Raw genomic sequence first — 14,151 nt, 5'->3', positions numbered from 1 at the left:
GCCTTGGTTCCCCCCCCTTGGGCCTGGATGCACTCAAGGGGGAGGCACCCACGGGAGATGCCCGGAGGGGGGGCAGTTACACCCGGGGGGAGGTTGAACCTGTGGGGGGAGGATACAGCCAAGAGGGGATGCACGCAGGGGGATGCACCGGGGGGGCGGTTGCACTGGGGGGGGGGGATGCACCGGGGGGGCGGATGCACCCGGGGGGGGGCCGGTTGCATGGGGGGGGGGGAATGCACGCAGGGGGATGCACCGAGGGGGCGGTTGCAGGCGGGCTCCGCCAGGGCCCGCAGCGGGAAGGGGGGGGGGCGCTGTGTCCCCTCCCGTTGGTGGGGGGGGCTCGATGCCGGCCCCCACGGGGGTGGGGGGCGCGGCGTCGGCGGCGCACGGCCCACGAGGGGTTAAGCGGACGCCGCCCCCATTGGTCCAGGGCGAGGCGGCTGCAGCCAATGAGGGGCCGCCGTGCGCGGGGGCCGCGGCGCGCCGGGGCCGCCCCGAGCCCGCTGCCCCGGGGCCGCGGGCGCGCGCTGCAGCGCGCCGGGGCCGCACGGGAGCGGCGGGAGCGGCGGGAGCGCCTGGGCTCGGCACCGCGCCGCCTCCCTCCCTCCGCCGCACCGGCACCGGCACCGGCCCTGGCCGCTCCCCCGGTAACAGGCCCCCGTAACGCCACCGGGAAGCGGCTTGGGGGGGGGCGAGCATCCTTCCTCCGCCCGCGCCGCGGCTGGCACCGGCCCCGCTTCTATCTTGCAGCAGCACCGAGGTGGGGGGGAAACCGGGGAAGGGGAGCGGCGGGAGCCCGGGGCGCCGGAGCCGCCACCCCCGCAGCGGCGGGGGCTGCGCTGCGCTGCCCGGCGGGGCGGGGGGTGGGGGGGGGGGTTGGCGGCCGGCGCGGAGACGTGACCGGAGCGGCCGGGCTGCGGCGGAGGCGGCACCGGGGAGCTGCGGTGCACGTCGCAGTACCGGCCGCGCAGGCCCGCGCCGGCCGTGACAGCGGCAGGATGGGGCCGCATCGGCGCCGGCCGTGACGCCGTGGGAGCGGGGCCGCGCCGCGCCACCGTGGGAACCTGACCGCCACCGTGGGAACCTGACGGCGCCGCGCCACCGTGGGAACCTGAAGGTGCCGCGCCACCGTGGGAACCTGACGGCGCCGCGCCACCGTGGGAACCTGACGGTGCCGCGCCGCCGCGGGAGCCGGGCCGGGCCGTGACACCGGGCGAGCGACGGCACACCGTGCCGTGACCCCCGGCGGTGCCACGTCGCCCCGCCAGCGCGAGGGCACCGACATGCCGGTGACACCGCAGCGGCCCCCCGCGTGAGGCCGCACCATGCGGGGGGGCCGGGGGCCGGCGGCGGCCCTGCTGCTGCTGCTGCTGCTGCTGGCGGCCGTGGCGCTGCGGAGGGGCCGGGCGGCAGCCGGGTGCCCCCCGCGCTGCGTCTGCGCCTCCAACATCCTGAGCTGCTCGCAGGCGGTGCTGACCGGCGTGCCGGTGCCGCTGCCCCGCTTCACCGCCGTCCTCGACCTGAGCCACAACAACGTGAGCCGCCTGCGGGCCGACTGGGCGCCGGGGCGCCTGGCCCACCTGCACTCGCTGCTGCTCAGCCACAACGGCCTCACCTTCGTCTCCACCGAGGCCTTCGCCCACGTGCCCCACCTGCGCCACCTGGACCTCTCCTCGAACCGCCTGCGGGCCCTCGACGAGAACCTCTTCAGCGACCTGGCCGAGCTGGAGGTGCTGCTGCTCTACAACAACGAGATCGCCGCCGTGGACCGCACGGCCTTCGAGAACCTGGCGCGCCTGCGCAAGCTCTACCTGAGCCAGAACCACATCGCCCGCTTCCCGCTGGAGCTGCTCAAGGACGGCACGCGCCTGCCCCAGCTGGCCCTGCTCGACCTCTCCGCCAACCGCCTCAAGAGCCTGCCCGTGGCCGAGCTGCAGGGGCTGCCCGCCTGGCTGCGCGACGGCCTCTACCTGCACGGCAACCCGCTGGCCTGCGACTGCCCCCTCTACGAGCTCTTCGCCCGCTGGCACCGGCGCCAGCTCAGCGCCGTGCTGGATTTCCAGGAGGAGCTGCGCTGCCTCCTGCCGCCGGCCAAGAAGCCCGTCGGCATCCTCGCCCTGGGCGGCCACGAGCCGCTCAACTGCAGCGAGGCCAAGGAGGCCGTGCTGGAGGCCCACCTGGGCGACACCGTCACGCTGGGCTGCGACACCCGCCTGCGGGCCGTCAGCGCCCGCGAGTGGGTGACGCCGGCCGGCGAGCGCCTGCTGGAGGAAGGGGGCAACGGCAGCGCGGCGCTGCTGGCCAACGGCAGCCTGCGGCTGCGGGCGCTGCGCCTGGAGGACGGCGGCACCTACGCCTGCTCGGTGGCCGGCCCCGTCCTCAACGAGACGCTCTACGTGGAGCTGCTGGTGCACAACTTCACGCTGCACGGCCCCCACGACACGCTCAACACCGCCTACACCACCCTGGTGGGCTGCATCCTGAGCGTGGTGCTGGTGCTCATCTACCTGTACCTGACGCCCTGCCGCTGCTGCTGCTGCCGCGCCGGCGACAAGGCGGCCGCCCCGCGCGACGACAGCATCGCCTCCTCCGTGCTCAGCGCCACCCCCAACCACAACGCCGAGGCGCCCGCGCCCAAGGAGCCCTTCCGGCCCCGCTCGGCCTCCTCCTCCGCCGCCGCCGCCGCCTGGGGCCAGAACGGCAAGTTCAAAGCCGGCGGCGCTCCCGAGCCGGCGGCCAAGGAGGCTCCCAAGGCGCAGAGGAAGATGTCCGATCCGGATTCGGTCAGCTCGGTGTTTTCAGACACCCCCATCGTGGTGTAAGCGTCGGTGCGGCCAAGGGACGGATGGTCCCCCCCGTCCCCCCCCCCCAACCTGATCCGACCGGCACGTCCCCACGACCGGAGAAACCTTAGCCGGCCGGAGCTGGCTGCACCCACGGGTGCATCCGGGCCGGGGGGGCGCTCTGCACCCGCTGCGCCCCCGGAGCGGCTCTCCGCCGAGGTCCCCTCCGCTGGCCGCCGGGCGGGCGAGGCGGGCGGCAGCCTCGGCTCCGTCCCGCGGGGCCGGCAGGACGGCCGCGAGCGACGCCGGCCGCGCGCCTCGGACCGCCGGAAAGCGGCGAGGGCCGGACTCGGGAAAAGCCCCCGAAAAGGCGGCGCGGACGTCGCCTCGGGCCCCCCCGCTCCGTCGAGGCGCCCCGGGGGGAGGAGGGAGGCGGCGGCGCCCGGTGCTGCCGCAGGGGCTCCGGTGACGTTCGGGGCGCCGGGGTGGCCGGGGCGGGGGGGGGACGCCGGCGCGGGAGCCCTCCCCGCGCTTTGCCCGGCATGTTTATACCGAAGCATGAATCCTCCCGGAGAAGCATGCGCGCGCGTCCCCGTCCCGCACCCTCCGGTGGTGGGGACACCGCCGGGACCCCCCGGGGCGGGGGGGGCCGGGGACGTCCCGCTCTCCCTGTCCCCCCCCCCAGCCCCAGCTTCAGCCCGAGCCGCCCGGAGCCGCCGCGCGGACGGGCGCTCCCAATAAACACGGGTTACGGCTCTGCGTGCGCAGCCTCGGCACCGCTTTCGGGGTGGCCGGGGGGGGAGCGCCCCGGGGGGGGCTCGGCGGCCCGGAGCCCCCTTTTCCTCTCCCTCCGCTGCTACCGGAGCTGGGGGCCGCCCAGGCCCCGGGGGGGGGGACGGGGGATGGCGGGGTCACCGTGCCGGCCCCCCCCGCGGGCATGGGCCCGGCAGAGCCGAAACGCGCCGCCGGCTCAGCCCCCAGGACGCGGGCGCTGCTGCAGCGCCCTGGCATGCGACGAGCGTGCCAGGCCTCAGCGGCGCCGCGGGGCGCGAAGGCGGGGGGCGAGGAGGGCGGGGGCAGCGGCCAGGAGACGGGTGGGGCTGGGGGGGGTGGAAATTTGAGGTGGGACCCCCCCCCCCCGCGGGCCCCGGACGCATCCCCCACCCCACTGACCCCCCCCGCCCCCTGCGGGGCGGGGCCAACTGCGCAGGGGGCGGGGCCTCGCCTGCTAGGGGCGGAGCATGAGCTGCTGGTGTGGGAAGGGGGCGGGGCCGGGGGCGGGGCTTGGCTGCCCCCAGCCGGGGGTGGGGGGGCAGCAGCAGCAGCACGGCCCGGGCACCCTGTGCCCTGTCCCCCTGGGGATGCGGGACCCCCCCCCGGTCCTCTTGCTGTTCACCATCCCCGCCGGGCCCCCGGGGACACCGCTGTCCCCCGCGCCCCCAGGGCGCCTCCGTCCCCTCCCTGGCCCCGCCGGGCCCCCGGGGACACCGCCGTCCCCTGCACCCCCAGGGCGCCTCCGTCCCCTCCCTGGCCCCGCCGGGCCCCCGGGGACACCGCCGTCCCCCGCACCCCCAGGGCGCCTCCATCCCCTCCCTGGCCCCGCAGGGCCCCCGGGGACACCGCCGTCCCCTCCCTGGCCCTGCAGGGCCCCTGGGGACACCGCTGTCCCCCGCACCCCTGGGGTCCCAGGGCACCTCCGTCCCTGCGGGGTCCCTGGGGACACCCCCCTGTCCATGCAGGGATCCAGGGCACCCCCACGGCTGGAGAGCAGCTGGGGACCCGGTGGCCTCCTTGGGGACGCCTGCAGCTGTGTCCTGCTCCCTGTGCTAGGGACCGGGGGGGGGGGGGGGGAGCCACCCCCTGCCCTGTCCCTGCAGGGCCCCTGGGCACGCAGGGACCCGGCCGTACCGCCCTCAGCAACACGGCGACGTCCCCGACCGCTGCGGGGACCGAGACCGCCGTCCTGCCACCGCCTGGGGCCAGGACCAGGAGGGAGAGGGCACAGCCCCCCTGCGCGTCCCACCGGAGCCGGGCGCCACCCCGAAGCCACCCCAGCACCCGCCAGCCCGCACCTACCTGCGCCCGGGCGCCCGCCCCGCGCCCAGGCTCCGCCACGCTTCTCCAGCCTGGGTTTTTTTTTTTTTTCCTTTCTTTTTTTTTTTTTTTTAAAAAAAAAAGAAACAAAAACCAGCAAGAGTAATTCTTATAAATATCCCGGGGGGGCCCGGCGGGTGGCTCCTGCGGCCAGTCCTCCGGCCCGGCCCCGCGCTCGCGGCCCTTTGCCGGCGCCCCGGCCCTCCTCCCGCGCCGTCCGCGGCTCCTCTCCTCCTCGGCCGGCTCGTTTAGCAGCAACACAACGGGGGGGGGGGGAAAAAGAGTCTTGAGGTATTTTTATGGAGTTTTTTTTCTTCTCTCTCTCTCGTGTCGGCCTTTGTGTGGTGTCTGGTTTGTTTGGCGGCTGTTTTGTGCCCGCTTTAGAAAAAATAATATAAAGTTATAAAAAGAAAAGCGGCGGCTCCGAGGGCGCCGCGGGGCTCCCCGGGCGCAGAGCGGCGGCGGCGGGCACCTCCGTTAATGTGCTTTCGACTGCAAGGAGAGAAGAGGGTGGAGGGTGAGGCGCGGGGGCCGTCCCCATCTCGGTCCCCACCCTGTCCCCCACCCCGGGGGCAAAAGGCGCAGGCGGGTGCCGCGCCATCCCCGCGCCCCGCTCGCTGCGAACCCCAGGGCGACGCCGCCACCGCCGCACCCGCTTTCCCCCCGGGGGAATTTGGCCTCCCAAATTCCCACGGTGCCACCCCAGGGCACCCCAGCCGCAGGGGTTTGGGGGGGGGGTGGCGTGCGTGTGTGTCCCCCCCCGCCTGGGGACAGCCCCTACCTTCAGGGCGCTGCGCTTCTCCTCGAAGCCCGGGGGGGCCCCCGGCTTCTTCCTGCGGACGGCGCAGCCCGAGTCGGAGGGCGCCGGGGCCGGGGAGGGGGCGGCGTGCTTGGGCTTGACGGGCCGGCAGTACGTGGCGGCGTTCTTGCGCTTCTTGGCCTCGGCGTCGGCGATGCAGTTCGCCGCCAGCGCCTTGGGCCCGTTGAGCGGCGAGCCGCGGTTTTCCAGCTGCGAGGCTTTCACCGGAGGAGGAGGAGGAGGAGGAAGAGGAAGAGGGTGGCCAGCGGTCCTGCAGTCCAGCGGGCCGGCCCGCTTCACCCGGGAGCCCGGAGCCACCGAACCGTTGAGGGAGGAGGAGGAGGAGGACGGCGAAGAGGAAGGGCAGCCCAGCGCGGGTTTCGTCTTGCCGGGGGGGCGGGAGACCTGGCAGCCGGGGGCTTTGCCCTTGGCCGAGTCCGCCAGGCAGGTCCGTTTGTAGGGGGGGCCGGCGGCGGCCCCCAGCGGCTGCTTGCGCTTGCGGGCCGCGGCGTCCGGCTCGGCGCTGCCCGCCGGCTCCTTGGCTTTGGAGGATTTGCTGGCCTTGGTGGAAGGCAACTTGCTGAAGGACGGCGAGGGGATGTTGGCCGGCAACGGGGAGGTGATGGACTGGCTGCCGCCGCCGGGGCACTCGGGCTGGCTGCAGGCGGCCGCCGCGTGCGGCGAGCCCACCGTGTAGTTGAGGCTGGCGTGAGGCCGGGCGTCGCGGGCGCCGGCCGCGGCCGGGCAGGTCGCCGCGGTCCTCGCGGGGCCGCCGTGGGGCGGGGGGGCCGGGGCGGCGGGGCCGCAGCTCTGGCCGGCGGGGCTGGCCGAGGGGCCGGAGGGGGCCGGGGCGGCGTGGAGCTGGGGGTCGGCGGCCGGCGGGATCTTCCTGCGGGATGGGATGGGGTGAGCCGGGACGGGAGGGGGCACCTGCAAATCAGCGCTCCCTTCCCGGCCCCCTCGTTACGCCTTACTGCAAAGCCTGAAAGCGAAGCTGCTCTCTAAGTCCAGCGAGGCTGGAAGGACCCGTAAGAGCAGCCCTCCCCGCGGGTCCCTGGGGTTTCGGGATGGAGCCCTGCCCCTGCGCTCCCCGCAGCAGATTCACCCCCCCCCGTCCCTCCCTGGGAAGTTTGGGCGCATCTCTCCCGCGGGATGCCAGCGCTCAGATCCATCCCTGGAGCTGGCAAACCCCACGGGACGAGCCCGGCCGGGGGGCCTGGCCCCGAACAGCGGCTCGGCCACCTCGCCGAGCGCCCGCTGCCCCCCGCGACGGGCACCCGGCGGCCCGGGGGCCGTGCTGGCGCGCCGCGGCCGACTTACTTCCACATGTGCGAGCTGAGATGCCTCTCCAGCATGGAGCCCAGCGCCGAGCAGAAGCGGTCGAGCCGCCGGTTGAACACGTAACAGCCCGGGCTGACCAAGCGGCTCCCGAAGGTGCAGAACTGCGCAGAGGACAGAGAGGGACGGAGGGGTCCGGTCAGGGCGGCCGCAGCCCCGGAGCCCAGCCGGATGATGGGAGAACTGGGAGATGCCGGTCCCGCGTCCCCCTCTCCCCGCCGGGACGGCTGCGGGACCACGGACGGGTTAAGGCGCCGCCGGGCAGCGCTGGCTAGCGGAGGGCTCGCGCAGGGTCTCCGACGCGCGCCGCCGTCCGCACTCACCGCTTGCGGCCGCGGCGGGCGCGAGGCGTAATGGCAGTCCGGGCGGTGAGCGTCCTCGCCCGCCTCCTCTTCGCTCTCGTCGCTCGACACCCGGCTGCTCCCCTTGGCCAGCGGGAAGGGGTAGAGCCCCGGGTCGGCCTCGCCGGAGGCCGCCGGCGGGTCCTCGGGGTCGCTTTCGGAGGAAAGGCTGGACCTAGGCGCAACGGAGGCGGAAGAGTGAGAGCCGCTCCGGATGCAGGGGGGGGGAAAAGCCGCGGCCACCGGCACAGCTCTGGGGCATCTCCCACCTCCCCGGTGGCCACCTCAGCCGGGTCCCGGGCGTCCCCCCGCCACCCGCGGGTGCTCACCTGGGGAGCAGGCAGCGGGGCGGTTTGGCGCGGCAGGGGGACGCGCTGGGCAGGACGGCGGGGGGCTGCGGCAGCGAGGAGGCGTCCTGGCCGAGGCGCTCGGGCAGAGCCTCCTTCCTCACCGGGCTCTTCTCCTTGGGGGACTCGCCCTTGCGGGAGCTGGCTTTCAGCTCGGCCACCAAGACGTCGAAGTCCTTGGCCCGGCCCTGCACTTCGCGGCGCTGGTGCACCGAGTGGATCTGCGGCAGGTCACAGCGGGGCGCGGGGTCGGACCCGGGGTGGCGACACGGTCCCCTCTGGGTCCTTCCAAGCCAGCCCGGAGCAGGCACGCAGCCCCTGCGCCCCCAAAAGCCTTCCTCGGCTGTGAACGCGCCAGCACCGGCCGAGCTTCCCGCGGAGCCCTCCGCCCCGCGCGCCCCACACGCTACCTTGCAGGTCAGCAATCGGGTGCAGATCTTTTTGGTTTCGGGGTTGACCACTCCGCACTGCCTGTTCAAGTCGCACTCCTTCCCTACGGGGCAGAGCAAAGAAAGCCAAGATGCACGGGGTGGACAGGCCCCCGCGGTGCAAAAGTGGGTGGGAGAACAGGGCCTGTCGGGGTCCCTGGGCTCTCCGGGCTCTCTGCCACCTTGATCCATCCCTGGAACAAGTTTCCACACCGCCAGAGTCTCCCGGTGCGAACATCGGGACGAGATCGGCTCTCGCCTCCGCGTCAAGAGGACGCTCTCGCCATGGGGCGGCTGCGCGCCGACGTGCCCACGTCCATGGCGAGCCATGGGGCAGAGCTCGCTTCGACTGCAGGAGGCACCGCCTCACCGAGGCCGCCGCGGGCCGGGGTCCGCCCAGCGGGGTCCTACGGCCCTGGGCAGGGAGAGGCTTGGCAGGATCGGGCCGACGGGACAACGGCGTTTAACCAGCCCCAACCCACCCCGGCCAGGGCAGAAGCCGGACGTGAAACTGGAACCCCCTCCAAGCGAGAGGCTGCACTTCCCCTGTCCGGCGTGAAGGGAAACGTCCCGAATAGTCGTACGTTTGGTGCTGAATTCAAGGTCCTGGAGTGACCCCGCTGTGCCTGTCCCTCCTCCTGGGGGAGGGGGCTGCAATCTCCTGGCCCCCTTCGCTCCCTCCCCGGGGAACCGCTCCAGCCAGGCGAGACCCCCCCGGTCCCAGTCTCTGCCTAAGTTCTGCTATGGCATCGCTCACTGTAGCCTGAGAGTGCCTGCAAACACCGCAGCATCTGTCCGTTTCCCATTTCTGGGTTTCAACCCTGGCTCACGCTGTTTCTCATGGTGCAGGGCTCACAGCTCCTGAGCTGCATGCAGTTCTTCCGGGCTATACAGCCCCGCGGGCAGAGGCCCTAGACCTGGTGGGTGAACGGAGCTCCGATCAGGGCAATGGTTCGTGGCGAGCGCGGCTCCTCTGCATGCAGGAGGAGAGATGGGAGCTGCCGAGATACCTACCCAACTGCAGGAGGCGGGAGCCGGACTGCACTGAACCGAACCGCGGAGCAACGAGCAGCCGGATCCGGCAGCCGAAGCCCGGCCGGGATCCCGCGCCGCGGCACCGAGCTACGTGGCACCAACCTGCCGCCCCCTCCCCAAGCCCGCGGCGAGCAGAGAAACGGGACTCACGCGCCATCTTCTTGTGGGATTTGGGGGGCGGCTTGGAGGCACCCGGCTCCTTGTCCCCGGGAGCGGGCGCGCTCTCCGGCTTCCTCGCCGGGCCGTCGGCGGGCATGACCGAGTCGCCTCCTGCCTTGGCCGGCGTCGGGGGCTCTTTCGGCGACGCTGCCAAGGAGGGTTTGCCCAGGGGCTCTTTGGAGCTGCAGGAAGGCTGCCCGGGCACGGCTGACGCCTTGGGGGGCACTTTGATCCCGTGCCCGTCCGGTTTAGGAAGGCTGGAAATCTTCTCGAGGTTCACCACGGGCATGAAGAGGCTGGGAAGAGAAGGGGGCAAGGTGAGAGAGGCCCCGCGGCGGGCGCCCCGGCGGGGTGAGCCGCCTCCGTCCCCGCGTGCTCACCAGAGGTTGTCCTTCTGGGCCTTGTCGGGCCGCTCGGGCAGGGGCTGAGCTCGGCTGCGGGCGCCGGGCGCCTTCTCCCGCAGGGCCTTGGCCGCGCCGTGGGCCCCGCAGGCCGGCGGCTGCCCGTTGACGGCGTGGCACTTGGGGCTGCCGGAGCCCGCCCGGGCGTACAGCTTGCTCAGGGGGCCGTGGCGGCGCTCTGCCGGGACAGCGGTGCGGGGGGGGGGGGAAAAACCCGTCGTTATCCCGCTCCGCGGGGGGTCATCCCACCCTGCCGAGCCCCTTCCCCGCTCCCCGGGCGGGCGACCGCCGTCGGTGCAAAAAACTCCCGCGCTCGGAGGGCCGACGGCCTCACTGAAAACCGGGATCTGCCCCGAGAGCGGGGGCGAGCCGCGCGCCCCTCGCTCCTGCCCTGCTCGGCAGGGCTCCGCGGACCCCGTCTCCTCTACGGAAACCCCCCCAACCCCAGGATGCCCGGGGAAACGCCACCTCGGCCGGGTGCCCGTGACGGAGGGGACGGTGCCAGGGTGCCGTGCCCGGAGACCCCGCGGCGTGCCCGGCGCCCCGGCTCACCGCAGTGCTTCTGGAAGGCTTGAGGCTTCACCACTTGGCTGCAGTGGTTGCACACCACCAGGTAAAACTCGTCGTGGGCCGGGCAGTGGCCGAAGATCGACATGTCTGCGAGGGCGAGAGACGCCGGTGAAACGCGGGCTGGGAGGCGTTTCGGCCGCGACGCTCCTAAAACCCTCGCCCCAAAGCAGCGGGCGCAGGCAGCTCTGCAGCCCGCCGCGTGTTAGCACCCAGCGGGTGAGGCTGGAGCGCAAACGTAGCCCTGAAACACCAGGTTTTCTCCCCAAAGGAGGGAGCCGGCCTGGCCAGCGCTTACCTTCCTTAATCAGGGTCATCGCATCCAGCTTTTTACTCCCGCTCTTACTGCTCTCCTCCAGCTCCGACCCTGGCGGAGACAAAACGCGCCGTCAGCAGCGCCCGGGCTCCGTCCCCTGCTCGCGGCGTCGGCGCTGGGCGCCGCGCGGCACGGCCCCATCTGAGCCGGGGCCCGAGAGCCAAGGGCAGAAAGGGGCTCTCCTCGGGCGCCGTCACGGGCATCGCGCGGGAGCAGTCGGACGCCGTCTCTGTCCGGCGTCTGCAGGGACGGGGGCGACCGGCCCCAAGGAAAGGTCTCGGCTGCAGACGCCCCAGCTTGGGCAAGAAGGATGTCCCCTGTCCCAAAGCGCCGGCTTTGGGGAGGTGGCAGTAGCGATGTTTAAGGGGTGCCCGGCGGCACGGCTGGGCACACGGCCCCAGGGCAGCGAAGGAGCCGTCTGCAGGGTCGCGAAGCCCCCCCCACCCCGGGATCCGGCCAGCCGAGCCCCGGGCAAGCCTGGAGCTCCCCGGGGCCGCGCGCTCCCCGCTCGCCCCGGCGGCTCCTCCGCCTGTGCCAGGGCCGGATCCTGCCTCGGGGCAGAGCCCCGCAGCGACGCGCTCCCGCGCAGTGCAGCGTCCGGCGACCGGTCCCGGCTGCAGAGCGGGCTCAGCGCGGGCACCCGAGGCTGCCCAGAGCCGGGAAGTGCCCGCCGTCAGCCCCGCCACCCGCACCCCCGGGGAAAAGAAACCCTTCAGTCGCCCCGAAACACCCTGCGGCACGGCTAACGCGAGCCCACAAGCTTTCGGGTCAAGTCCCATCCGTGTCACGAATTGTGTCGGCCTCAAGTAACCGCAGGTCCAGCTTCTGCCGTCGACTGCACGACGCGTCTCCGTCCCCCGGACCCTGGCACTGCGCCCCGCGGAAAGGAAAAACCTCCCCGAAGCCGGGGACGAAGCCCCGAACGACGCGAGAAGAAGCCGGGCGGAAGAGCGAAACCCGGCGCCGATCGCGAGGACCCAGGGCCAAGGCTGGACGCGACGTCCCGGAGCCGTGCCCCCGCCGCGGGGCACCGCGGCCACCACCTCCGCGAGGGCCGTCCTCGCGCCCACCGGCGCTCCTCGAGGCACCGCCGCGCTCCCGAAACCATTAAAACGGCTAAAACGAGACAAGGGGGACAGATGCATCACCCGAACCGTGGATTACGCGAGCCCAGCGGGGCCCCGGGAGCCCGCAGCCCGGCGGGAGGCAACGCGGCACTTGCCGGGTGCCCAACCTGCGCCCGCCAGGGTCCCGCGCCCCCCGCCGGCGAAGGCCACACCGGACCAAACCCTGCCAAATCCACCGCCGAGGAGATCCTACGCTGCAGCCTACTGGGAGCCTAGATTAGACAGCAACTAGCAGCGCTCTCGCCAGCTATCAGTGCTGTTGCATTTGCAATCTGTAAGGAGGAGAGGAAAAACAACCCACCTTCACCGACGGCGCCAACGGGAATTTTCTTTCCAGCCCTGGCTACGAAACCCTGAAAATCCCGGCGCTTTTCGGCAAACCCTGCCAGGACGCGGCCGCGAGCACGCCGGGAAGGGGAAGGTCCTGCTGTCGGCCGCGGCGGTTCCACCCGGTTTGGGGGCCGGCGAGGCTCGGCCGGCCGAGGCCGGGACCCCGCGAGCGCTGGGGATGGCGGGGGACCAGGGCGCGGGGCGTCGCGACGGGCTCCGGCGTGGGCTCACGGGCCGGCAGAAACGAGGCAAAGGGCTCAGAGACCCCCGAGAGCGCCCGAGACCGGAGTCGGATCCAAAAGGCACCACGGAGGGACCCTGCTGCCACACGCCGGGGTCTCAGCGGTGACCCAGGACGAAGGGCAGGGGACAGGGGTGCCCTGGGGGACACCTGCTCCCAGCGGTGCCCCGACCCGGCCGGGACACCCGAGAGGAGAGCAGGGGGTCGGCCCCCGCCGTCTGCGGGCGACGGCATCCAGGCAGCGGCTATAGGGTCATGCCAGGGGTCCATGCCCCATGCGGGGACATCCGTGTCCCCATGGGGTGGGAGCCCGTGTCCTAGGTGGCTACCCTGGGTTGGGGGGTCCCATCCCCAGCTGGCTGCACCGAGCTGTGCCGCGTGGGCACCGTGTCCCACCTGGCCGAGCTGTACTGGATGCCCAGTCCCGTCTGGCCGTGCTGGCGGTGCCCATGCCCTGTCTGGTCGTGCCATACTGGTTGCCCAGTCTTGTCTGGATGTGCCATACTGGTTGCCCGTGCTCTGTCTAGTTGTGCCATACTGGTTCCCCAATCTCGTCTGGATGTGCCATAGGGGATGCCCCAGTCCTGTCTGGTCGTGCCATACTGGTTGCCCAGTCCCGTCTGGCCACGCCAGGGTGCCTGTGCCCCATCCAACAAACCCGCGTTGCATCTCTGGACCATCTGGCCAGGCCATACTGGTTGCCCAGTCCCTCCTGGCTGTGCCATAGGGGATGCCCAGTCCCGTCTGGTCGTGCCGAGGTGCCCGTGCCCCATCCGACCGAGCCGCGTTGCATCTCCGGACCATCCAGCCAGGCCGTACTGGATCCCCACGGCCGTTCCAGCGGCGCCTGCGCCCCGTCCGGCCGTGCCATACTGGGCGCCCAGTCCCGTCCGGCCGTGCCATACTGGGCGCCCAGTCCCGTCCGGCCACGCCATACTGGGCGCCCAGTCCCGTCCGGCCGTGCCCCACCGTCACCGCCCGGCCCCGACGAGGGGTGCCCGGCTGGGGCTCCCGGTGCGGTGCCCGTCTTGAAGCACCGGGTGCCCGGTCGGGGGCAACCGGCTCCCGCTGCCCGCTCCGAGGTGCCCGGTGCCCGCTCCGGGGTGCCCGGTGCCCGCCGCGGGGCACCAGCTTCCCGGTGCGCGGTGCCCTATCCGGGCGCCGGCCGCCGCGGGGCGGCGCTAGGACCGGGGGGCGGCGGGCGCGGCTCCGTTTGGCGGCGGCTCCCCCCTCCCCGCCCGTCCCCCCCCGTCCCCGCCGCCGCCGCCGCCGCCCCTCACCCGGCTCGGCCGGCGGCCCGGCCCGCTCCACCCAGGCGCTCCAGCTCTGCCCCGCGAAGTCGTCGAGGCTCGGCAGCCGCCGCTCTGCCGCCGCCGCCATCGCCGCCGCCGCCGCGCGCCCACGCACCGCCATCGCCGCCGCCGCCGCCGCCGCCGCGGGAGCGCGCCCCCCGGCCCGCGCCGCCGCCCCCGCCCCCCGCCGCCCGCGCATGCGCCGCCCCCCCGCCCGCCCGCCCGCCGCGCGGCACCATGGGGGCTGTAGTCCGCCGGTCCCGGCCCGCCGCCCGCGCGGCCTCCCGCCCCGGGGCGAAGAACGCGGCGGGAGGCGAGTGTCGCTCCGGGGAGCCCGGCGCGCGGCTTTATTGGGCGCCCGGCCGCCGCCGCCGCCCCTACGGCCCGCTGGGAGAGCGGGCGCGGGGCTCGGGCAGCTGCGCCGGCCCCTCCGCGCCCCTCTCGGCAGCTGCGCCGGGGCTCCCCGCTCTGCCCAGCCCCGCTCCCGGCGGCTGTACGCGACCCCCAGGCACCGTCGGGCCTCCAGGAGCTGAATACAGACCCTCTCCGCGGT

The 14,151-nt window shown here is 73.7% G+C and overlaps 2 protein-coding genes across 4 annotated transcripts; one reads left to right on the top strand and one right to left on the bottom strand.

Annotated features, from left to right (window-relative positions):
- Positions 1 to 1,197: 1,197 nt before the first annotated feature.
- AMIGO1 (adhesion molecule with Ig like domain 1) lies at positions 1,198 to 3,542 on the top strand. The gene has a single exon (XM_068918508.1). The coding sequence runs from the start codon at positions 1,326 to 1,328 to the stop codon at positions 2,820 to 2,822; it is 1,497 nt and encodes a 498-aa protein (XP_068774609.1). The 5' UTR covers positions 1,198 to 1,325; the 3' UTR covers positions 2,823 to 3,542.
- Positions 3,543 to 4,976: 1,434 nt separating this feature from the next.
- Positions 4,977 to 13,719, bottom strand: ATXN7L2 (ataxin 7 like 2). Of its 3 annotated transcripts, none has more exons than XM_068918501.1 (11): positions 13,587 to 13,719; positions 10,591 to 10,659; positions 10,278 to 10,382; positions 9,705 to 9,903; positions 9,316 to 9,620; positions 8,113 to 8,195; positions 7,685 to 7,923; positions 7,338 to 7,530; positions 6,997 to 7,118; positions 5,659 to 6,565; positions 4,977 to 5,369 (listed from the first exon to the last, which is right to left on the bottom strand). In XM_068918501.1, exons 1-11 carry the CDS (start codon positions 13,717 to 13,719, stop codon positions 5,355 to 5,357), a joined length of 2,370 nt encoding a protein of 789 aa, XP_068774602.1. In that variant the 3' UTR covers positions 4,977 to 5,354. The 3 variants fall into 3 exon arrangements, with proteins under 3 accessions (XP_068774602.1, XP_068774601.1, XP_068774603.1); XM_068918500.1 differs by having other exon boundaries at positions 4,977 to 5,255; XM_068918502.1 differs by lacking the exon at positions 13,587 to 13,719 and adding an exon at positions 12,037 to 12,094 and having other exon boundaries at positions 4,977 to 5,255.
- Positions 13,720 to 14,151: the final 432 nt, after the last annotated feature.

Source organism: Struthio camelus, chromosome 24 (genome assembly GCF_040807025.1).
Source record: "Struthio camelus isolate bStrCam1 chromosome 24, bStrCam1.hap1, whole genome shotgun sequence".
Taxonomy (NCBI): Eukaryota; Metazoa; Chordata; class Aves; order Struthioniformes; family Struthionidae; genus Struthio; species Struthio camelus.
Note: the sequence above shows the minus strand (reverse complement) of the source record. Positions and strands in the feature narration are given on the sequence as shown.

Bases quoted from the DNA above. Each gene is read 5' to 3' on its own strand.
- AMIGO1 (XM_068918508.1), top strand. From the start codon at position 1,326: ATGCGGGGGGGCCGGGGGCCGGCGGCGGCCCTGCTGCTGCTGCTGCTG.
- ATXN7L2 (XM_068918500.1), bottom strand. From the start codon at position 13,719: ATGGCGGTGCGTGGGCGCGCGGCGGCGGCGGCGATGGCGGCGGCGGCA. The intron at 10,383-10,590 runs GTAAGCGCTGGC...TCGCCCTCGCAG, and splicing joins GATGACCCTGATTAAGGAAG to ACATGTCGATCTTCGGCCAC. The intron at 5,256-5,658 runs GTAGGGGCTGTC...TTTTTTCTAAAG, and splicing joins AGAAGCGCAGCGCCCTGAAG to CGGGCACAAAACAGCCGCCA.